General features: G+C 42.6%; 1 protein-coding gene and 1 long non-coding RNA gene across 3 annotated transcripts in view; one reads left to right on the top strand and one right to left on the bottom strand.

The window, feature by feature from the left end:
* Positions 1–2,486: 2,486 nt before the first annotated feature.
* On the top strand, positions 2,487–3,696 carry LOC145399234 (uncharacterized). 2 transcript variants are annotated; one of them, XR_013897253.1, is made up of 3 exons: positions 2,487–2,970; positions 3,083–3,170; positions 3,606–3,696. It is a non-coding gene; the product is annotated as an uncharacterized LOC145399234 (long non-coding RNA). The 2 variants fall into 2 exon arrangements; XR_013897251.1 differs by having other exon boundaries at positions 3,025–3,170.
* LOC145399233 (uncharacterized) overlaps positions 3,626–16,610 on the bottom strand; it is a 49,524-nt gene continuing 36,539 nt past the window's right edge. Inside the window, exons 6-13 of the mRNA XM_080271923.1 lie at positions 14,475–14,708; positions 11,593–11,778; positions 10,654–10,762; positions 9,719–9,783; positions 7,829–7,909; positions 7,289–7,444; positions 5,224–5,466; positions 3,626–4,438 (exon numbers count right to left, since the gene is read on the bottom strand). Coding sequence (XP_080128049.1) covers positions 4,308–4,438; positions 5,224–5,466; positions 7,289–7,444; positions 7,829–7,909; positions 9,719–9,783; positions 10,654–10,762; positions 11,593–11,778; positions 14,475–14,708 — 1,205 coding nt within the window. The 3' untranslated portion in view covers positions 3,626–4,307. The remainder of the gene's footprint in view (positions 4,439–5,223; positions 5,467–7,288; positions 7,445–7,828; positions 7,910–9,718; positions 9,784–10,653; positions 10,763–11,592; positions 11,779–14,474; positions 14,709–16,610) is intronic.

The raw sequence follows: 16,610 nt of genomic DNA, 5'->3' as shown, positions 1-16,610 counted from the left end.
TCAAGAAGTGATGGCAGGATTTCAGATTTCTTTGGTCACTCTGTACTGCCTGATATAAGGAAATCAAGAGTGAAAGCAGTGGAAATGAGTTACTTGAAAGGAGCATGTGGACAGACAGACTGACGAATGAGGAAGTGGAGGAGCGTTGTGATGTGGATGTGATAGGAAGAGTTAGGAGAAACACACTGAGGTGGTTTAGCCATGTGGTGAGGATGGAGAGTGAGAGACTGACGAGGAGAGTGTATGTGAGTGAGGTGGAGGGGGGGGAAAGAGAGGGGGAGGCCAAAGATGAGATGGAGGGATGGACTGGAGAGGTATATGAGAGACGGGGGTGTAAGCTGGGAGCAGGAAAATGAAATGGCGGGGGACAGAGCGACATGGAGGCGATTTGTTTGTGGCCACCCCTTGCGGGATTAAGGCATCTGGCAATAGACAGATGGAGAGACATGCATTATCACTGAACGAACATTTCTGGATACTCCGCCATCACTTCTTGGGGCGACTGTACATTATGAGGAGAGTGTGAGCAGTGTACATGCATCAGTACAGGCACAGTGAACAATACGCGAATTTCCTACCCTTTTTGCCCCACCCTGGCCTCCTCCCCTCATGACTGCTGGGTCGTGGACTATAGTAATACTGTACTATACTCCTTGTACTCTAACTTGGCCTAAAATTACCATCCCTTCTTCTTGAATGCTGAGTTATAACAGCAGAATAGCACTAAAATAAGATGCTAGTCATGAAAAAGTGCTATGGGAAGGATGTAGAGCCGTAGTATTGTCTTTTTCTGTCACTGAGCTACGTGAAATAAGCTGCCAAAGGACGAAAATCTGGGCCAAGTTAAGGTGAAAGGAGTATAGTCACGAAGAAGTGCTATGGGAAGGATGTAGAGCCGTAGTATTGTCTTTTTCTGCCATTGAGCTACGTAAATAAGCTGCCAAAGGACGAAAATCTGGGCCAAGTTAAGGTGAAAGGAGTATAGTCACGAAGAAGTGCTTTGGGAAGGATGTAGAGCCGTAGTATTGTCTTTTTCTGCCACTGAGCTACGTGAAATAAGCCGCAAAAGGACGAAAACCTGGGCCAAGTTAAGGTGAAAGGAGTATAGTCACGAAGAAGTGCTATGGGAAGGATGTAGAGCCGTAGTATTGTCTTTTTCTGCCACTGAGCTACGTGAAATAAGCTGCCAAAGGACGAAAGTCTGGGCCAAGTTAAGGTGAAAGGAGTATAGTCACGAAGAGGTGCTATGGGAAGGATGTAGAGCCGTAGTATTGTCTTTTTCTGCCACTGAGCTACGTGAAATAAGCTGCCAAAGGACGAAAATCTGGGCCAAGTTAAGGTGAAAGGAGTATAGTCATGATGTGCTTTAACAAGGGTGTGGAACTGAGCCAAGTTGGTGTAAAATGAGTATAGTTTTCAAGACTAGAATGTAACTTAGTCACTTTTTTCCTCTATGTGCTTGAAATTCTACTTAAAGGGGTCATTGGATATATCGGATTATCGGCCTTTTCGGATCAGGCTTTCCCTCCGCTGATCCGATATAGCGAGGGTTTACAGTATCCATAGAGTTAACACCTTCATTTCAGTGGTTTATTCTTTCTTTTTCCAGACGATATTATTTGTTGGGAAAAGCCTCTCGTACTGATGGGGTTACTGAAGACTACATCAACTCTTTCCTATCTATTGCCAGACGCCTTAATCCTGTAAGGGGTGGCCACAAACAAATCACCTCCATGTCCCCCTGTCCCCTCTCATAACACGCCTTCCCCCAACTCACACACCTCCTCTCATATCCCTCCACTAGTCTACTCCATCCCCCCATCTCATCCTCGATCTTCCCCTCCCTCTCTCTCACTCACATACACTCTCCTCGTTAGTCTCCTATTCCCCGTCCTCTCCACATGGCCAAACCACCTCACTGTAATTCTTCTGATGCTTTCTATCACATCCACACCACAAGGCTCCATCACTTCCTCATTTGTCAGTCTGTGTCTCCATGTAACTCCACATGCACCTCACTCACATACTCTCCTTGTTAGTCTCTCACTCTCCATCCTCTCCACATGGCCAAACCACCTCAATATATTTCTCCTAACGCTTTCTATCACATCCACACCACAACACTCCTTCACTTCCTCATTTGTCAGTCTGCCTCTCCATGCAACTCCACATGCACCTCTCAAATAACGCACTTCCTCATTCAAACAACGCTTTCCAAATGTCAATAAATCCTACAGAAATCAAAATAAAATACGATACAGTTCACCAGATTGATGGGATTAACTGCTTATGATATTGTGATAAAATATATACTATCTATCTACAGCCCGACGCCCTACTCCCGCAAAGGGTGGCCGCAGACAAAACGCCTCCAAGTCGCTCTGTCACCCACCACTTAACTACCCACCCCCAGCTCACTCCCCCTTCCTTCATACCATTACATTTAGTATATATAATTTAGGATAATGAAATATTCTGTTGTCGTGTCAATTTTCTGAAGAACATTTAAAAGAATATATATATATTATATTTATGCATGTAACTATGAAATATATAGAAAACTGCTGCACAAAAATATCCCACATTAATAAATATCTTACAAATTGACACCTTTATATTTGTGTTTCCCTAGTATGTCCTTCAGTGGCATGGTGATCGGACGGACTGCCGGACTTCGATTTAACGGACTCAGCTTTTCAAAATATCATGCAGGGGAGGCAATAGGTTACGTTATAAAGGGGCGGCAATAGGTTACGTTATAAAGGGGCGGCAATAGGTTACGTTATAAAGGGGCGGCAATAGGTTACGTTACATAGGGGAGGCAATAGGTTACGTTATAAAGGGGAGGCAATAGGTTACGTTATAAAGGGGCGGCAATAGGTTACGTTACATAGGGGAGGCAATAAGTTACCGGTACGTTATATAGGGGAGGCAATAGGTTACCGGTACGTTATATAGGGGAGGCAATAGGTTACTGGTACGTTATATAGGAGGCAATAGGTTACGTTATATAGGAGGCAATAGGTTACGTTATATAGGGGAGGCAATAGGTTACCGGTACGTTATATAGGGGAAGAAATAGGTTACCGGTACGTTATATAGGGGAGGCCATAGGTTACCGGTACGTTATACAGGGGAGGCAATAGGTTACGTTATATAGGAGGCAATAGGTTACGTTATATAGGGGAGGCAATAGGTTACCAGTACGTTATATAGGGGAAGAAATAGGTTACCGGTACGTTATATAGGGGAGGAAATAGGTTACCGGTACGTTATATAGGGGAGGCAATAGGTTACCGGTACGTTATATAGGGGAAGAAATAGGTTACTGGTACGTTATATAGGGGAGGCAATAGGTTACTGGTACGTTATATAGGGGAGGCAATAAGTTACCGGTACGTTATATAGGGGAGGCAATAGGTTACCGGTACGTTATATAGGGGAGGCAATAAGTTACCGGTATGTTATATAGGGGGGGCAATAAGTTACCGGTACGTTATATAGGGGAGGCAATAGGTTACCGGTACGTTATATAGGGGAGGCAATAAGTTACCGGTATGTTATATAGGGGGGGCAATAAGTTACCGGTACGTTATATAGGGGAGGCAATAGGTTATATAGGGAAGGGATTACGTTAGGTGAGGATTTAACGGGAAGTAGGCCTGTGTGTGTCCTAATTTCAAAATAAAACACTACCGGTATACAACATTTCAAATAATCAGTAAAATCTACATCTGGCAAAAAGAGCAGCATTATGTTAGGTTAGGTTAGGTGAGGATTAAATGGAAGTAGGTTTGTTTGAGTCCTAATTTAAAAATAAAACACTATAGCTTTACATTTCAAAAAAACTTAATCTGTAAAATGTAAATCCAGTGATCGGGGAGACAATAGGTTAGGTTAGGTGAGGATTAAACCAGAAGTAGGTTTGTTTGAGTCCTAAGTTCAATATAAAACCCAAGCGCTATATAACAATTCAAAAAACATAATCAGTGAAATTTAAATCCAGCGATTAGGGAGACAATAGGTTGGGTTAGGTGAGGATTAGACCAAATGTAGGCTTGCTGGTGGGTCCTAATTTCAAAATATACCGTTATTAACATTTCAAAAAACTTAATCCGTGCAATGTAAATCCACCAATCCGTAAAATCACAATGCCGGTCCTTCAGAAGTTCCAATATGAAATGAAACTCTTATATTACTGATGAACAAACTCTATACACCTACGCAACTATTTATATATATATATAATATATATATTTATGTATATTTATATATAAAATGCCTCGATTGACGTTATTACTTTTCGTTCATCTTGGCGTGTGCACTTTATTGACTTTGTTTATTGCCATGATTAAGATGGTGGAGTAGAAGGTAAGATAAGGAAGCTGCTGACAGGAGTTACTGGATGAACTGCTACTACTGACCGCCTCACACTGACCTGAAACAAAGAATAGACACCTGAGAATTTGATATAACACTCTTGGCCATAGTATAGAAGGGGTTTTAACACCCTTCTGAAGTATGTATAGAGGGTCTGACCGCTTTTTGGTTCCTATGATTCTAATATAGAAGGGGTTTTAACACCCTTCTGAAGTATGTATAGAGGGTCTGATCGCTTTTTGGTTCCTATGATTCTAAGTTCAAGATTGTGTTAGGAGGAACAGAGAGAGAGAGAGAGAGAGAGAGAGAGAGATATGTATGTATGTAAGCTCAGTGCACTCCTCGTAAGAAACCATTTATATATTTTCACTGCTATCGTAAAAACTATTCTAAAGGCACACTCTTCCCCTAGAACAATACTTAGAGCTGCAATCCTTAACACAGTAGTCAAAGGAACTTATTTTGCCACTACTAAAGCCATCGTTTTTTCTTCCAAGTCACAACCTTCCCCTTGAACAAGACTAGTAATACCTATAACCGTCAATTTTATTCTTTTATTCTAAGTCCTAATATTTCCAAAATCGATAAGCTCTGAGGAAAGGTTAACGGTCAGCCAAGTGGAAGTCTAAGGACAATGGTTTTCTCAGTCTCAATATTCCCCTAGAAGATCAGCATTACCTTGAGCTGTAAAATAAATGCTCAGTACAACGCATAATCTACCCTAGTTTGTATTCTCAGGCTTAATTTCCCCCTAGAAGATCAGCATTACCTTGAGCTGTATATGACTGCTCAGTGCACTATTACCTTGAGCTGTTTATTATTGCTCAGTGTACTTTCCCTTACCTTGAGCCGTAAAATTGATGCTCAGTCCGGTGCTCATGGGTACTTGGCGGCGTGGGCAGGAGTGGGCGTGGGCTGTGACCTGAAGCGTCCTGGTGTTTGCGGTGTTTTTATCTGTCTTGTTTTTGTGGCTGAGTTTGTTTCTTGACGAGGCGATGATGCAGTACCGCCGAGATGGATGGTCGTGCTGAGACGCTACCACAAACACCGATTCTCCTTCCGCCCAGTCCCCGTGACAAACAAACGCTGGAATTATAGGAAACATTATAGACAACCTGCATTTTTTTTACCACCATCCACTCACCTGATGTAGTGCCTTCTTCGTTTCACCATTATCACTTTGTCTGTCTGTCTTCCTCTCTTCCTAATTTGATGTAGTGCTGTTTACTTCTTCCTTCACCTTTATCATTCTTTTACTGTGTCTGTCCTCCTCTCTTCCTATTTCTCACCATCATCCACACACTTCATGTAGTGCTGCCTACTTCTTCCATCAACTTTATCATTCTTTTTCTGTGTCTTCTTTCTTCTCTATCTATCTATTGCCAGAAGCCTCAATCCCGTATGGGGTGGCCACAAACAAATCGCCTCCATGTCGCCATGTCCCCTGCCATTTCACTGCCCTACCCCCAACTCACACACCTGTCTCTCTTATAGCTATACCTCTCCAGTCCATCCCTCCATCTCATTCTCGCTCTTCCTGTCACTACACTGCCCTCTCCCCATTTCACACATCCCTCCTTCAAATACCTCTCCACTCCATCCCTCCATCTCATCCTTGGTCTCCCCCTCCCTTTATATACGACCCACATTTTAACTTATAAATTACTTAATGTTAACTATGTCTTTTTACATATTAATTAAAAAACAATTATTACACCACAACGACTCATTCACAGCCAATCACAGTGGTAAATGAAAGTAAATGCAGGTTAGGCAATATCTCAGTCAATATCCAATCACTCTTGCTGACATATTAACACTTTCTGGCTCCTATAGACCAATTAGATACTACTACTACTACATGTACTACTACTATTACTATTTACTACTATTACTACTACTAATAATAATAATACTAGAACAGCAGTTGGGCATAGGGAGTGGGAAATAATATTGCAGTGTTTGTGATAAGTGGGTGTATAAGAGATGTAGTGGTATTAGAGGTAGACTGTGAGATAATGTAGTGTTTGTGATAAGTGGGTGTGTAAGAGGTGTAGTGGTATTAGACTGTGACATAATGTAGTGTTTGTGATAAGTGGGTGTATAAGAGATGTAGTGGTATTAGACTGTGACATAATGTAGTGTTTGTGATAAGTGGGCGTATAAGAGATGTAGACTGTGAGATAATGTAGTGTTTGTGATAAGTGGGCGTATAAGAGATGTAGTGGTATTAGAGGTAGACTGTGAGATAATGTAGTGTTTGTGATAAGTGGGTGTATAAGAGGTGTAGTGGTATTAGACTGTGAGATAATGTAGTGTTTGTGATAAGTGGGTGTATAAGAGGTGTAGTGGTATTAGACTGTGAGATAATGTAGTGTTTGTGATAAGTGGGTGTATAAGAGATGTAGTGGTATTAGAGGTAGACTGTGAGATAATGTAGTGTTTGTGATAAGTGGGTGCATAAGAGGTGTAGTGGTATTAAACTGCGAGATAATGCAGTGTTTGTGATAAGTGGGTGCATAAGAGATGTAGTGGTATTAGAGGTAGACTGTGAGAATATGCAGTGTTTGTGATAAGTGGGTGTGTGAGAGATGTAGTGATATTAGAGGTAGACTGTGAGAATATGCAGTGTTTGTGATAAGTGGGTGTATAAGAGATGTAGTGGTATTAGAGGTAGACTGTGAGATAATGCAGTGTTTGTGATAAGTGGGTGCATAAGAGATGTTATGGTATTAGAGGTAAACTGCGAGATAATGCTGATTTCATGTGTGTGGTGTGTCGGGGAGAGCAGGTGGAGATTGTCAGGCGTGAAAGGATTGAAAGTGGAGAGACAGAAAGGGCCACTATCACTTCTACAGGTAAAAATAATGACACACAGAAGCAATAATCATCTCTGCCTTCCACTCACACTCCTTTATCACTTCTTTCGGACACGCGTTGACGAAATTGAGTGCGTGGATGGTGGTGCAGCCTGCTCTGAGGTGCGTGACTTCCGTACCACACTCCCCCCTCCCCGCCACCCACACACCCACGAGGGGACAGGCACGGCGAAGCGGGGAATTACCTGGAAAAAATAATAATAATAATAATAATAAACAATAAAAAAAAAACATGAATTAGACTCTATAGTTTGTTTATCTTAACTTGGTTCAAATTATCATTGTTTTGGAGCTTACTTTACGTAGCGAGGTCACACACACACACACACACACACACACACACACACACAGATACAAAGACAGACACACACACACACACACACACACACAGATACAGGGACAGACAGCCACACACACGCAGACACAGACACAGCCACACACACACACACACGAGAAGAGAAGAGAGAGAGAGAGAGAGAGAGGACAGGAGCACCAACCCTTCCACATCTAAACCAATCTCCCACAAAGAATAAAATTGATTATAAAACCCAAATAAGTCCCTGCCATACTTGTCAGCGTGGTGTGTGGGGATGTTGACGAGTTGAAATACATGGGGTGACACGCATCCATTGCCCTGACCGCACGTGAGCCTGCAACGAAGAATATAGTGTAGTGATCAGAATATTATTGCTACTTAGCCTGTATGGAGTTAAGTGTAGAATCATACTGTAGATGGGAGTATTTAACCCTATAAGGGACAAACAGAATAATATTATCGACAAGACCATCATCCACTCACTTCATGTAGTGCTGCCTACTTCTTCCTGAGCCTTTATCATTCTTTTTCTGTGCCTGCCCTTCTCTCTTCCTATTTCTCACCATCATCCACTCACTTGATGTAATACTGCCTACTTCTTCCTTAGCCTTTATCATTCTTTTTCTGTGCCTGCCCTTCTCTCTTCCTATCTCACCATCATCCACTCACTTGATGTAGTGCTGCCTACTTCTTCCTTAGCCTTTATCATTCTTTTTTTGTGCCTGTTCTCCTCTCTTCCTATTTCTCCCATCTTTCCTGTCACTCTTCTTGCTTTTCTTTCCTTTACATGTGGCTTTACATTGAGTGACAAGCCTAATGGTTTCCTGTAAGCCTAGAAACCCATTACAACGCTGGGTGGTAACCATATAACCAAATCCTACGTGTCAACAAGTGGGTTGGTGGAGGGTTAGTGCCCCTCCCTGTAAAACAAATAACTCAAAGTCAATGGCCACCCCTTACGGGATTATGGCGTCTGGCAATAGATAGATAGATAGACAGAAGGACTATAAAAGGTACCGGAGCCAACCCACCCCTGAATCACATCTTTCTCCTCTGAACTGTCTGCTTGCATCCCTCCACCACTACGGCGGGCACGTAGCACCCGTCTAGCAACAAACTCTCATCCCTTTTCTGTCCAGCTCTCTAATGCAAGAGTTAACCGTTACTCCCAGTCCTTCATTTATGCAACAGGTCAACTCTGGAACTGTCTCTCTCTATAGTTCCTACCTCCCTTCATCCCTTTTCTGTCCAACTCTCTAATCCAAGAGTTAACCGCTACTCCCAGTCCTTCATGTATGCACCAGGTCAACTCTGGAACTGTCTCCCTCTATAGTTCCTATTTCCCTTCATCCCTTTTCTGTCCAACTCTCTAATCCAAGAGTTAACCGTTACTCCCAATCCTTCATTTATGCAACAGGTCAACTCTGGAACTGTCTCCCACTGTCTGTATTTCCTAGTATTTCCCACTGCCTATGACCTCCAGTTTTAAAAGCAGTGTGTCCAGGCATCTCGAAATGAACGGATCTTGAATTTGGCTCTCTCTTCTTCCATTTTTTCTTGAAGGGAACAATTTGCGGGCTCCTGGCCTTGGGTTCCTTCTTCCTTGCATATAAAAAAAGTTACTCATCCCTTAGCACCGGCAAAGAGTGAACTTAAACCATTACTTAAGATTATAGTAACGTGACAAGACTATATATCCGTTTCTATCCATTTATCTATCTATCTGTCTGTCTATCTATCTATCTAAGTCTAGGTATGTCTATCTTTTTATCTATCTACAGCCAGATGCCTTACTCCCATGAGTGGCCACAAACAAATCGCCTCCACGTCTTAATCCCATGAGCGGCCACAAACAAATCGCCTCCACGCCTTAATCCCAAGAGTGGGCCACAAAAAAATCGCCTCCACGTCTTAATCCCATGAGTGACCACAATTAATCCACGTCTTAATCCCATGAGTGGCCACAAAAAAATCGCCTCCACGTCTTAATCCCATGAGTGGTCACAAACAAATCGCCTCCACGTCTTAATCCCATGAGTGACCACAATTAATCCACGTCTTAATCCCATGAGTGGCCACAAACAAATCGCCTCCACGTCTTAATCCCATGAGTGGCCACAAACAAATCGCCTCCATGTCTTACCTTCCTGCATCTCAATTATGTGGCCATTCCTCCGGTAGAACACAGTACATACGTAGCCACTGGAACTGAAAACAGAAAGGAAAAATAACATCAGCACTATAAATCTATCTATCTGTCTGTCTGTCTATCTATCTCTCTATGTCTGGGTATGTTTTTTTTATGTATCTATAGCCATATGCCTTAATCCCATGAGTGGCCACAAACAAATCGCCTCCATGTCCTCCTGTCCCCCGCCATTACACTGCCCCTCCCCCCAACTCACACCCCCCTCTCTCATATACCACTCCATCCCTACATCTCATCCTCGGCCTCCCCCTCCCTCTAAAAATGACTGAGTGACAACAACAATACATCTATCAATCTATCTATCATACAGTATTTTATCTATTCATCTACTAATCTATCTATCAGTCCGTCAATTTATCTACCATGCATGTCTTCACTATCAAAAGAAAGTTCAAGGATAAGGCTTTCATTCTAGATATTTAAGAATGACCAGTCGCTGATCCCTGAGTGGCATGTGTGAAGAAGAGGAAGTGTTAGAGTATGTGTGTGTGTGTGTGTGTGTGTGTGTGAGAGAGAGAGAGAGAGAGAGAGAGAGAGAGAGACTGTGTGTGTGTGTGTGTGTGTGTGTGTGTGAGAGAGAGAGAGAGAGAGAGAGACTGTGTGTGTGTGTGTGTGTGTGTGTGTGTGTGTGTGTGAGAGAGAGAGAGAGAGAGAGAGACTGTGTGTGTGTGTGTGTGTGTGTGTGTGTGTGTGAGAGAGAGAGAGAGAGAGAGAGAGAGAGACTGTGTGTGTGTGTGTGTGTGTGTGTGTGAGAGAGAGAGAGAGAGAGAGAGAGAGAGAGAATGTGTGTGTGTGTTTTTTAAACCCTAAGCGTAATATAAAGGAATAAGTCGCAACGAGGCCGGTGTTAAGATCACTCCAGCACATACCATCCAGTGGTGTGGTGAGTAACAAACACAGCCCTGTACGCCGCTGCCTCTCTCTTCAAGTAACACACCAAACGCGCCTCTACGCTAGGTTTGAGCTGATTGACGGTTCCTGGGTAAAAAATAATAATAATAATAATAATAATAATAATAATAATAATAATACACATTCTACAGTTCATATAAACATAAAAACATTGTAGAGTAAAAAAAGACATATTCTATCTATCTATTTATCTGTCTATCTATCGCCAGACGCCATAATCCCGTAAGGGGTGGCCGTTTGTCTTTGTTTTACGGGGAGGGGCACTAACCCTCCACCAACCCACTTGTTGACACGTAGGGAACACGTATGGGTTGGTTATATGGTTACCACCCAGCGTTGTAAATGGTTTCTTGGCTTACAGGAAACCATTTGGCTTGTCACTCAATGTAAAGCCACCTGTAAAGGAAAGAAAAGCAATAAGAAGTGACAGGAAAGATGGGAGAAATAGGAAGAGAGGAGGACAGGCACAGAAAAAGAATGATATAGGCTAGGGAAGAAGTAGGCAGCACTACATCAAGTGAGTGGATGATGGTGAGAAATAGGAAGAGAGGAGGACAGGCATAGAAAAAGAATGATAAAGGTGAAGGAAGAAGTAGGCAGCACTACATCAAGTGAGTGGATGATGGTGAGAAATAGGAAGAGAGGAGGACAGGCACAGAAAAAGAATGATAAAGGCTAAGGAAGAAGTAGGCAGCACTACATCAAGTGAGTGGATGATGGTGAGAAGAGTAATATCCGTCTCGTGAAAAGAGCTGACCTTGAGTAAAAGAGTGTAATTTACAGTGTGAAAAGAGTCAACACGAAAAGAGTCCAAGATAAGAGTTCAACCAGCTAAGAGTCCAACAAGGTAAGAGTCGAACCAGCTAAGAGTCCAATCAGATAAGAGTTCAACTTGCCTTGGGTCGTGTCCTCGTCCACCTGGCTCTGCGTGGACTTGGCGTGGGTGTGGAGGGACCTGCTGTGGTGGAGGCGGAGTGTGGTGTTGCGGTGGCCGATGGAGTAAGAGGCTCCGTGGTCCAGTGCGTGCCAGTGTCGGTGATTCGTAACCCACCACGGAAACTCACATCCACTATAACTACCCGCTGAAACAACATTATTATTATTATTATTATTATTATTACTACTACTACTACTACTATTGTTATTATTATTATTATTACTACTACTACTACTACTACTATTATTATTGTTATTATTATTATTATTATTACTACTACTATTATTATTGTTATTATTATTATTATTACTATTATTATTATTATCATTTGTAACCGACCAAGGGAACTCACACCCACTATAACTACCAGCTGAAACATTATTATTATTATTATTATTATCATTAACATCATTATTATCATCATCATCATCATCATCTTCATCGTTGTCATCACCGTCATCTTCAAAATTCGACTACTACTACTACTACCACTACCGGTACTACTACTACTATTACTACTGCTACTACTATTACTAATATTGATAATAATAATAATAATAATAATAATAATAACCATCATTATCATCGTCATCTTCATCACTGTCGTCATCATTGTCATCCTCAAAACACTATTACTACCACTACTACTAATAATAATAATCACCATCATCATCATCATCATCATCATCATCATCATCGTACTCTTGGTCTTCATTGTCACCATCACAATACTGCTACCACTACTACTAATCATCATCAACTACTACTACTATTATAATCATCATTATCATCATAATCATCATCATCAATGCCATCATCGCCTTTGTGATCATGAAAATAATAATAATAATAATAAGTTATAATAATAATAACCATCACCATCCTCATCATCATAATAACAATAATAATAATAACCATTGGAGGCGATTTGTTTGTGGCCAACCCAAACGGGATTGAGGCGTCTGGCAATAGATAAACAGATAGAATAATAACCATCACCATCCTCCTCATCATAATAACAATAACAATAATAATAATAAAAATAACCATCATCATAATAATAACAAACACGATTGGTACATGTGTCAAGAGCAATTTTTTTTATCCTCATGTACAGAAATTCAAAATCAATATGAGGTGGCAATATATGAACATCACCTGAAATTTAGTCTCTCCCTCTCTCTCCCTCCCTCTCTCTCTCTCTCTCTCCAAGCAATATGGAGTGTAGTTTTTACACCTCAAATATTTACAGGAAATTCTCTGGCACATCACTCACTATGCTCACCTTAGGGCACCTCACCTGTAATTACCAAGATCCAGGTGTATCAAGGAATCATTTTTTCACCTTGTCCTTTCCTTGCCCACCCTTTCCCTCCGGCACAACCTTCAACAATGCCCAATCCTCCAATCTTGTCCAATCTTCCCTCCAACAATCCCTTATCTTGCCCAAACTTCCCTCCAACAATCCCTTATCTTGCCCAATCTTCCCTCCAACAACCTTCAACAACCCCTCATCTTACCCCATCTACCCTCCAAGAACCTTCAACAATCCCTCATCTTCCCTCCAACAACCATAACAATCCCTAATCTTGCCCAATCTTCCCTCTAACAACCATAACAATCCCTCATCTTACCCCATCTTCCCTCCAACAACCTTTAACAATCCCTCATCTTCCCTCCAACAACCTCAACAATCCCTCATCTTACCCCACCTTCCCTCCAACAACCCTCAACAATCCCTCATCTTACCCCATCTACCCTCCAAGAACCATAACAATCCCTCATCTTACCCCATCTACCCCCCAACAACATTCAACAATCCCTCATCTTACCCAATCTTCCCTCCAATAACCATAATAATCCCTTATCTTACCCCATCTACCCTCCAACAACCATAACAATCCCTCATCTTCCCTCCAACAACCATAACAATCCCTCATCTTCCCTCTAACAACCTTCAACAATCCCTCATCTTACCCCATCTTCCCTCCAAGAACCATAACAATCCCTCATCTTACCCCATCTTCCCTCCAACAACCTTTAACAATCCCTCATCTTCCCTCCAACAACCTCAACAATCCCTCATCTTACCCCACCTTCCCTCCAACAACCTTCAACAATCCCTCATCTTACCCCATCTTCCCTCCAACAACCTTCAACAATCCCTCATCTTACCCCATCTACCCTCCAAGAACCATAACAATCCCTCATCTTACCCCATCTACCCTCCAACAACATTCAACAATCCCTCATCTTACCCAATCTTCCCTCCAACAACCATAATAATCCCTTATCTTACCCCATCTTCCCTCCAAGAACCATAATAATCCCTCATCTTACCCCACCTTCCCTCCAACAATCCATCATCTTACCCCATCTTCCCTCCAACAACCTTCAACAATCCCTCATCTTACCCCATCTACCCTCCAAGAACCAAAACAATCCCTCATCTTACCCCATCTACCCTCCAACAACATTCAACAATCCCTCATCTTACCCAATCTTCCCTCCAACAACCATAATAATCCCTCATCTTACCCCATCTTCCCTCCAAGAACCATAACAATCCCTCATCTTACCCCACCTTCCCTCCAACAATCCATCATCTTACCCCATCTTCCCCCCAACAACCTTCAACAATCCCTCATCTTACCCCATCTACCCTCCAAGAACCATAACAATCCCTCATCTTACCCCATCTACCCTCCAACAACATTCAACAATCTCTCATCTTACCCAATCTTCCCTCCAACAACCATAATAATCCCTCATCTTACCCCATCTTCCCTCCAAGAACCATAACAATCCCTCATCTTACCTCCAACATGCTTCCACACTTACCTCTCTTTATCATCAGTGTCTTGGAGCCGTCGTAGGCAGAGAAGACACCATTACAGGTAGCGTCTCCAGACTGTGCCATTCTGTAATCTAAATGTGACTCCGCTTCCTTCGCTCTCTCCCAGGCAAAACACCGGAACTTATCTTCTTCCGATAACCCTTGGCGACCTTCGAGACGACCCACGAAGTAGCGAGTGGAGCCTTCCTTCCACTGGCCGATGCACTCCACTTCCTCCACTACGCAAGAGACGGGTGGAAGAGTAAATGTGGTGGGTAAGGTAGGGAGGTGGAAATGTAACAGCTGAAGGGGGTAGTGAGGTGGAATTATGGCACAAACACTGATGTGGTTAAAGAGTGGAGCCTTCCTACCACTGGCCGATGCATTCCACCTCCTCCACTACGCAACTGAGGTGGAAGAGTAATTGAGGAGGGTAAGGTAGGGAGGTGAAGCAACAGTTGAAGAGGGTAGTGTAGGATGAAGTGGGGATAATAACAGTAACTTGTAGATGAGTTTTTGTCATTCCACCTTCAGATAATCCTCCACCTTCTCTATAAAAAGAGAGAGAGAGAGAGAGAGAGAGAGAGAGAGAGAGAGAGATGTGCCTTGGTTTAATAATATAAGCACAATGTTTTGTTATGGAAGCTTAAACACACACACACACACACACACACACACACACACACACAGCAAGTAATGTTTTAGCCACCCCCTCCATACACATCCACATCCACATCCACACACACACACACACACACACACACACACACACACACACAGTCACTACACTTCTTTCAACTTAACCTGTCCCACTCACACCCACACACACACACACACACACACACACACACACACACACACACACACACACAGAAATGCAACGCCCACCATACAACACCAGACAATATATGCACCTCATACGTCAGCCTCAATACTGCAGCGGCACACGAGCAATTGCAATATTTATTTTGGATATATTTCCGTTGCAACATATTTCAACCTCAATATAATGCAAAATAAACAAAAGAGACTTAGATTTATGCATGTCAACTACTGGAAGGGTACTCTTTATCTGTCTATCTACCTATCTGTCTATCTATCTATGTGTCTGTCTGTCTTCTTATCTATCTATCTGCCTGTCTACCTATGTCTGTGTCTATCTATCTGTCTGTCTACCTATCTATCTGTGTCTATCTATCTATCTGTCTGTCTGTCTACCTATCTATCTGTCTGTCTGTCTATCTATTGCCAGACGCCATAATCCTGTAAGGAATGGCCGTTTGTCTTTGAGTTAGTTGTTTTACGGGGAGGGGCACTAACCCTCCACCAACCCACTTGTTGACACGTAGGAAGCACGTATGGTTTGGTTATATGGTTACCACCCAGCGTTGTAAATGGTTTCCTGGCTTACAGGAAACCATTAGGCTTGTCACTCAATGTAAAACCACCTGAAAGGGAAAGATGAGTAATAAAAAGTGACAGGAATGGTGGGAGAAATAAGAAGAGAGGAGGACAGAATGATAAAGGTGATGGAAGAAGTAGGCAGCACTACATCAAGTGAGTGGATGATTATGAGAAATAGGAAAAGAGGAGGGCAGACACAGAAAAAGAATGACAAAGGTGAAGGAAGAAGTAGGCAGCACTGCATCACGTGAGTGGATGATGGTGAGAAATAGGAAGAGAGGAGGGCAGGCACAGGAAAAGAACGATGAAAGTGAAGGAAGAAATAGGCAGCACTACATCAAGTGAGTGGATGATGCTCGCCACCACCTACGACCAAAGGATATCATCATGATCATCAGGATCTCTTTTCCCACCCCAGGGCAAGGTGAGGAGTAGCAATGTCCAGACTGTCCAAATCTACCCAGTTCAATGGGCCACGCTTCCATTCACTCATCATTCAAGCCCCCGGAATCCTGGCTCTATCGGATACGCCACAAACATTCACCACGTTCAGTAACTTCACATAAGCGTGTCCGATAGAGTCAGTCCGGACGCTGCCACGTTAAAAAGCGGTGCCAAATCCCTGATCATGCACTCCTCCTCACAACATTCATCCACCCAGCTTGATCTCTTGTCAGTCCCCTAGCCTCACCGACTTCCAAACCTCTCTTCCTCACACACTCATCCACCATATCTCT

This window comes from Coenobita brevimanus, chromosome 48 (assembly GCF_032717465.1).
Source record: "Coenobita brevimanus isolate Jiangsu-jjx chromosome 48, ASM3271746v2, whole genome shotgun sequence".
Lineage (NCBI taxonomy): Eukaryota > Metazoa > Arthropoda > Malacostraca > Decapoda > Coenobitidae > Coenobita > Coenobita brevimanus.
This window is presented reverse-complemented; position numbering and strand designations above follow the sequence as displayed.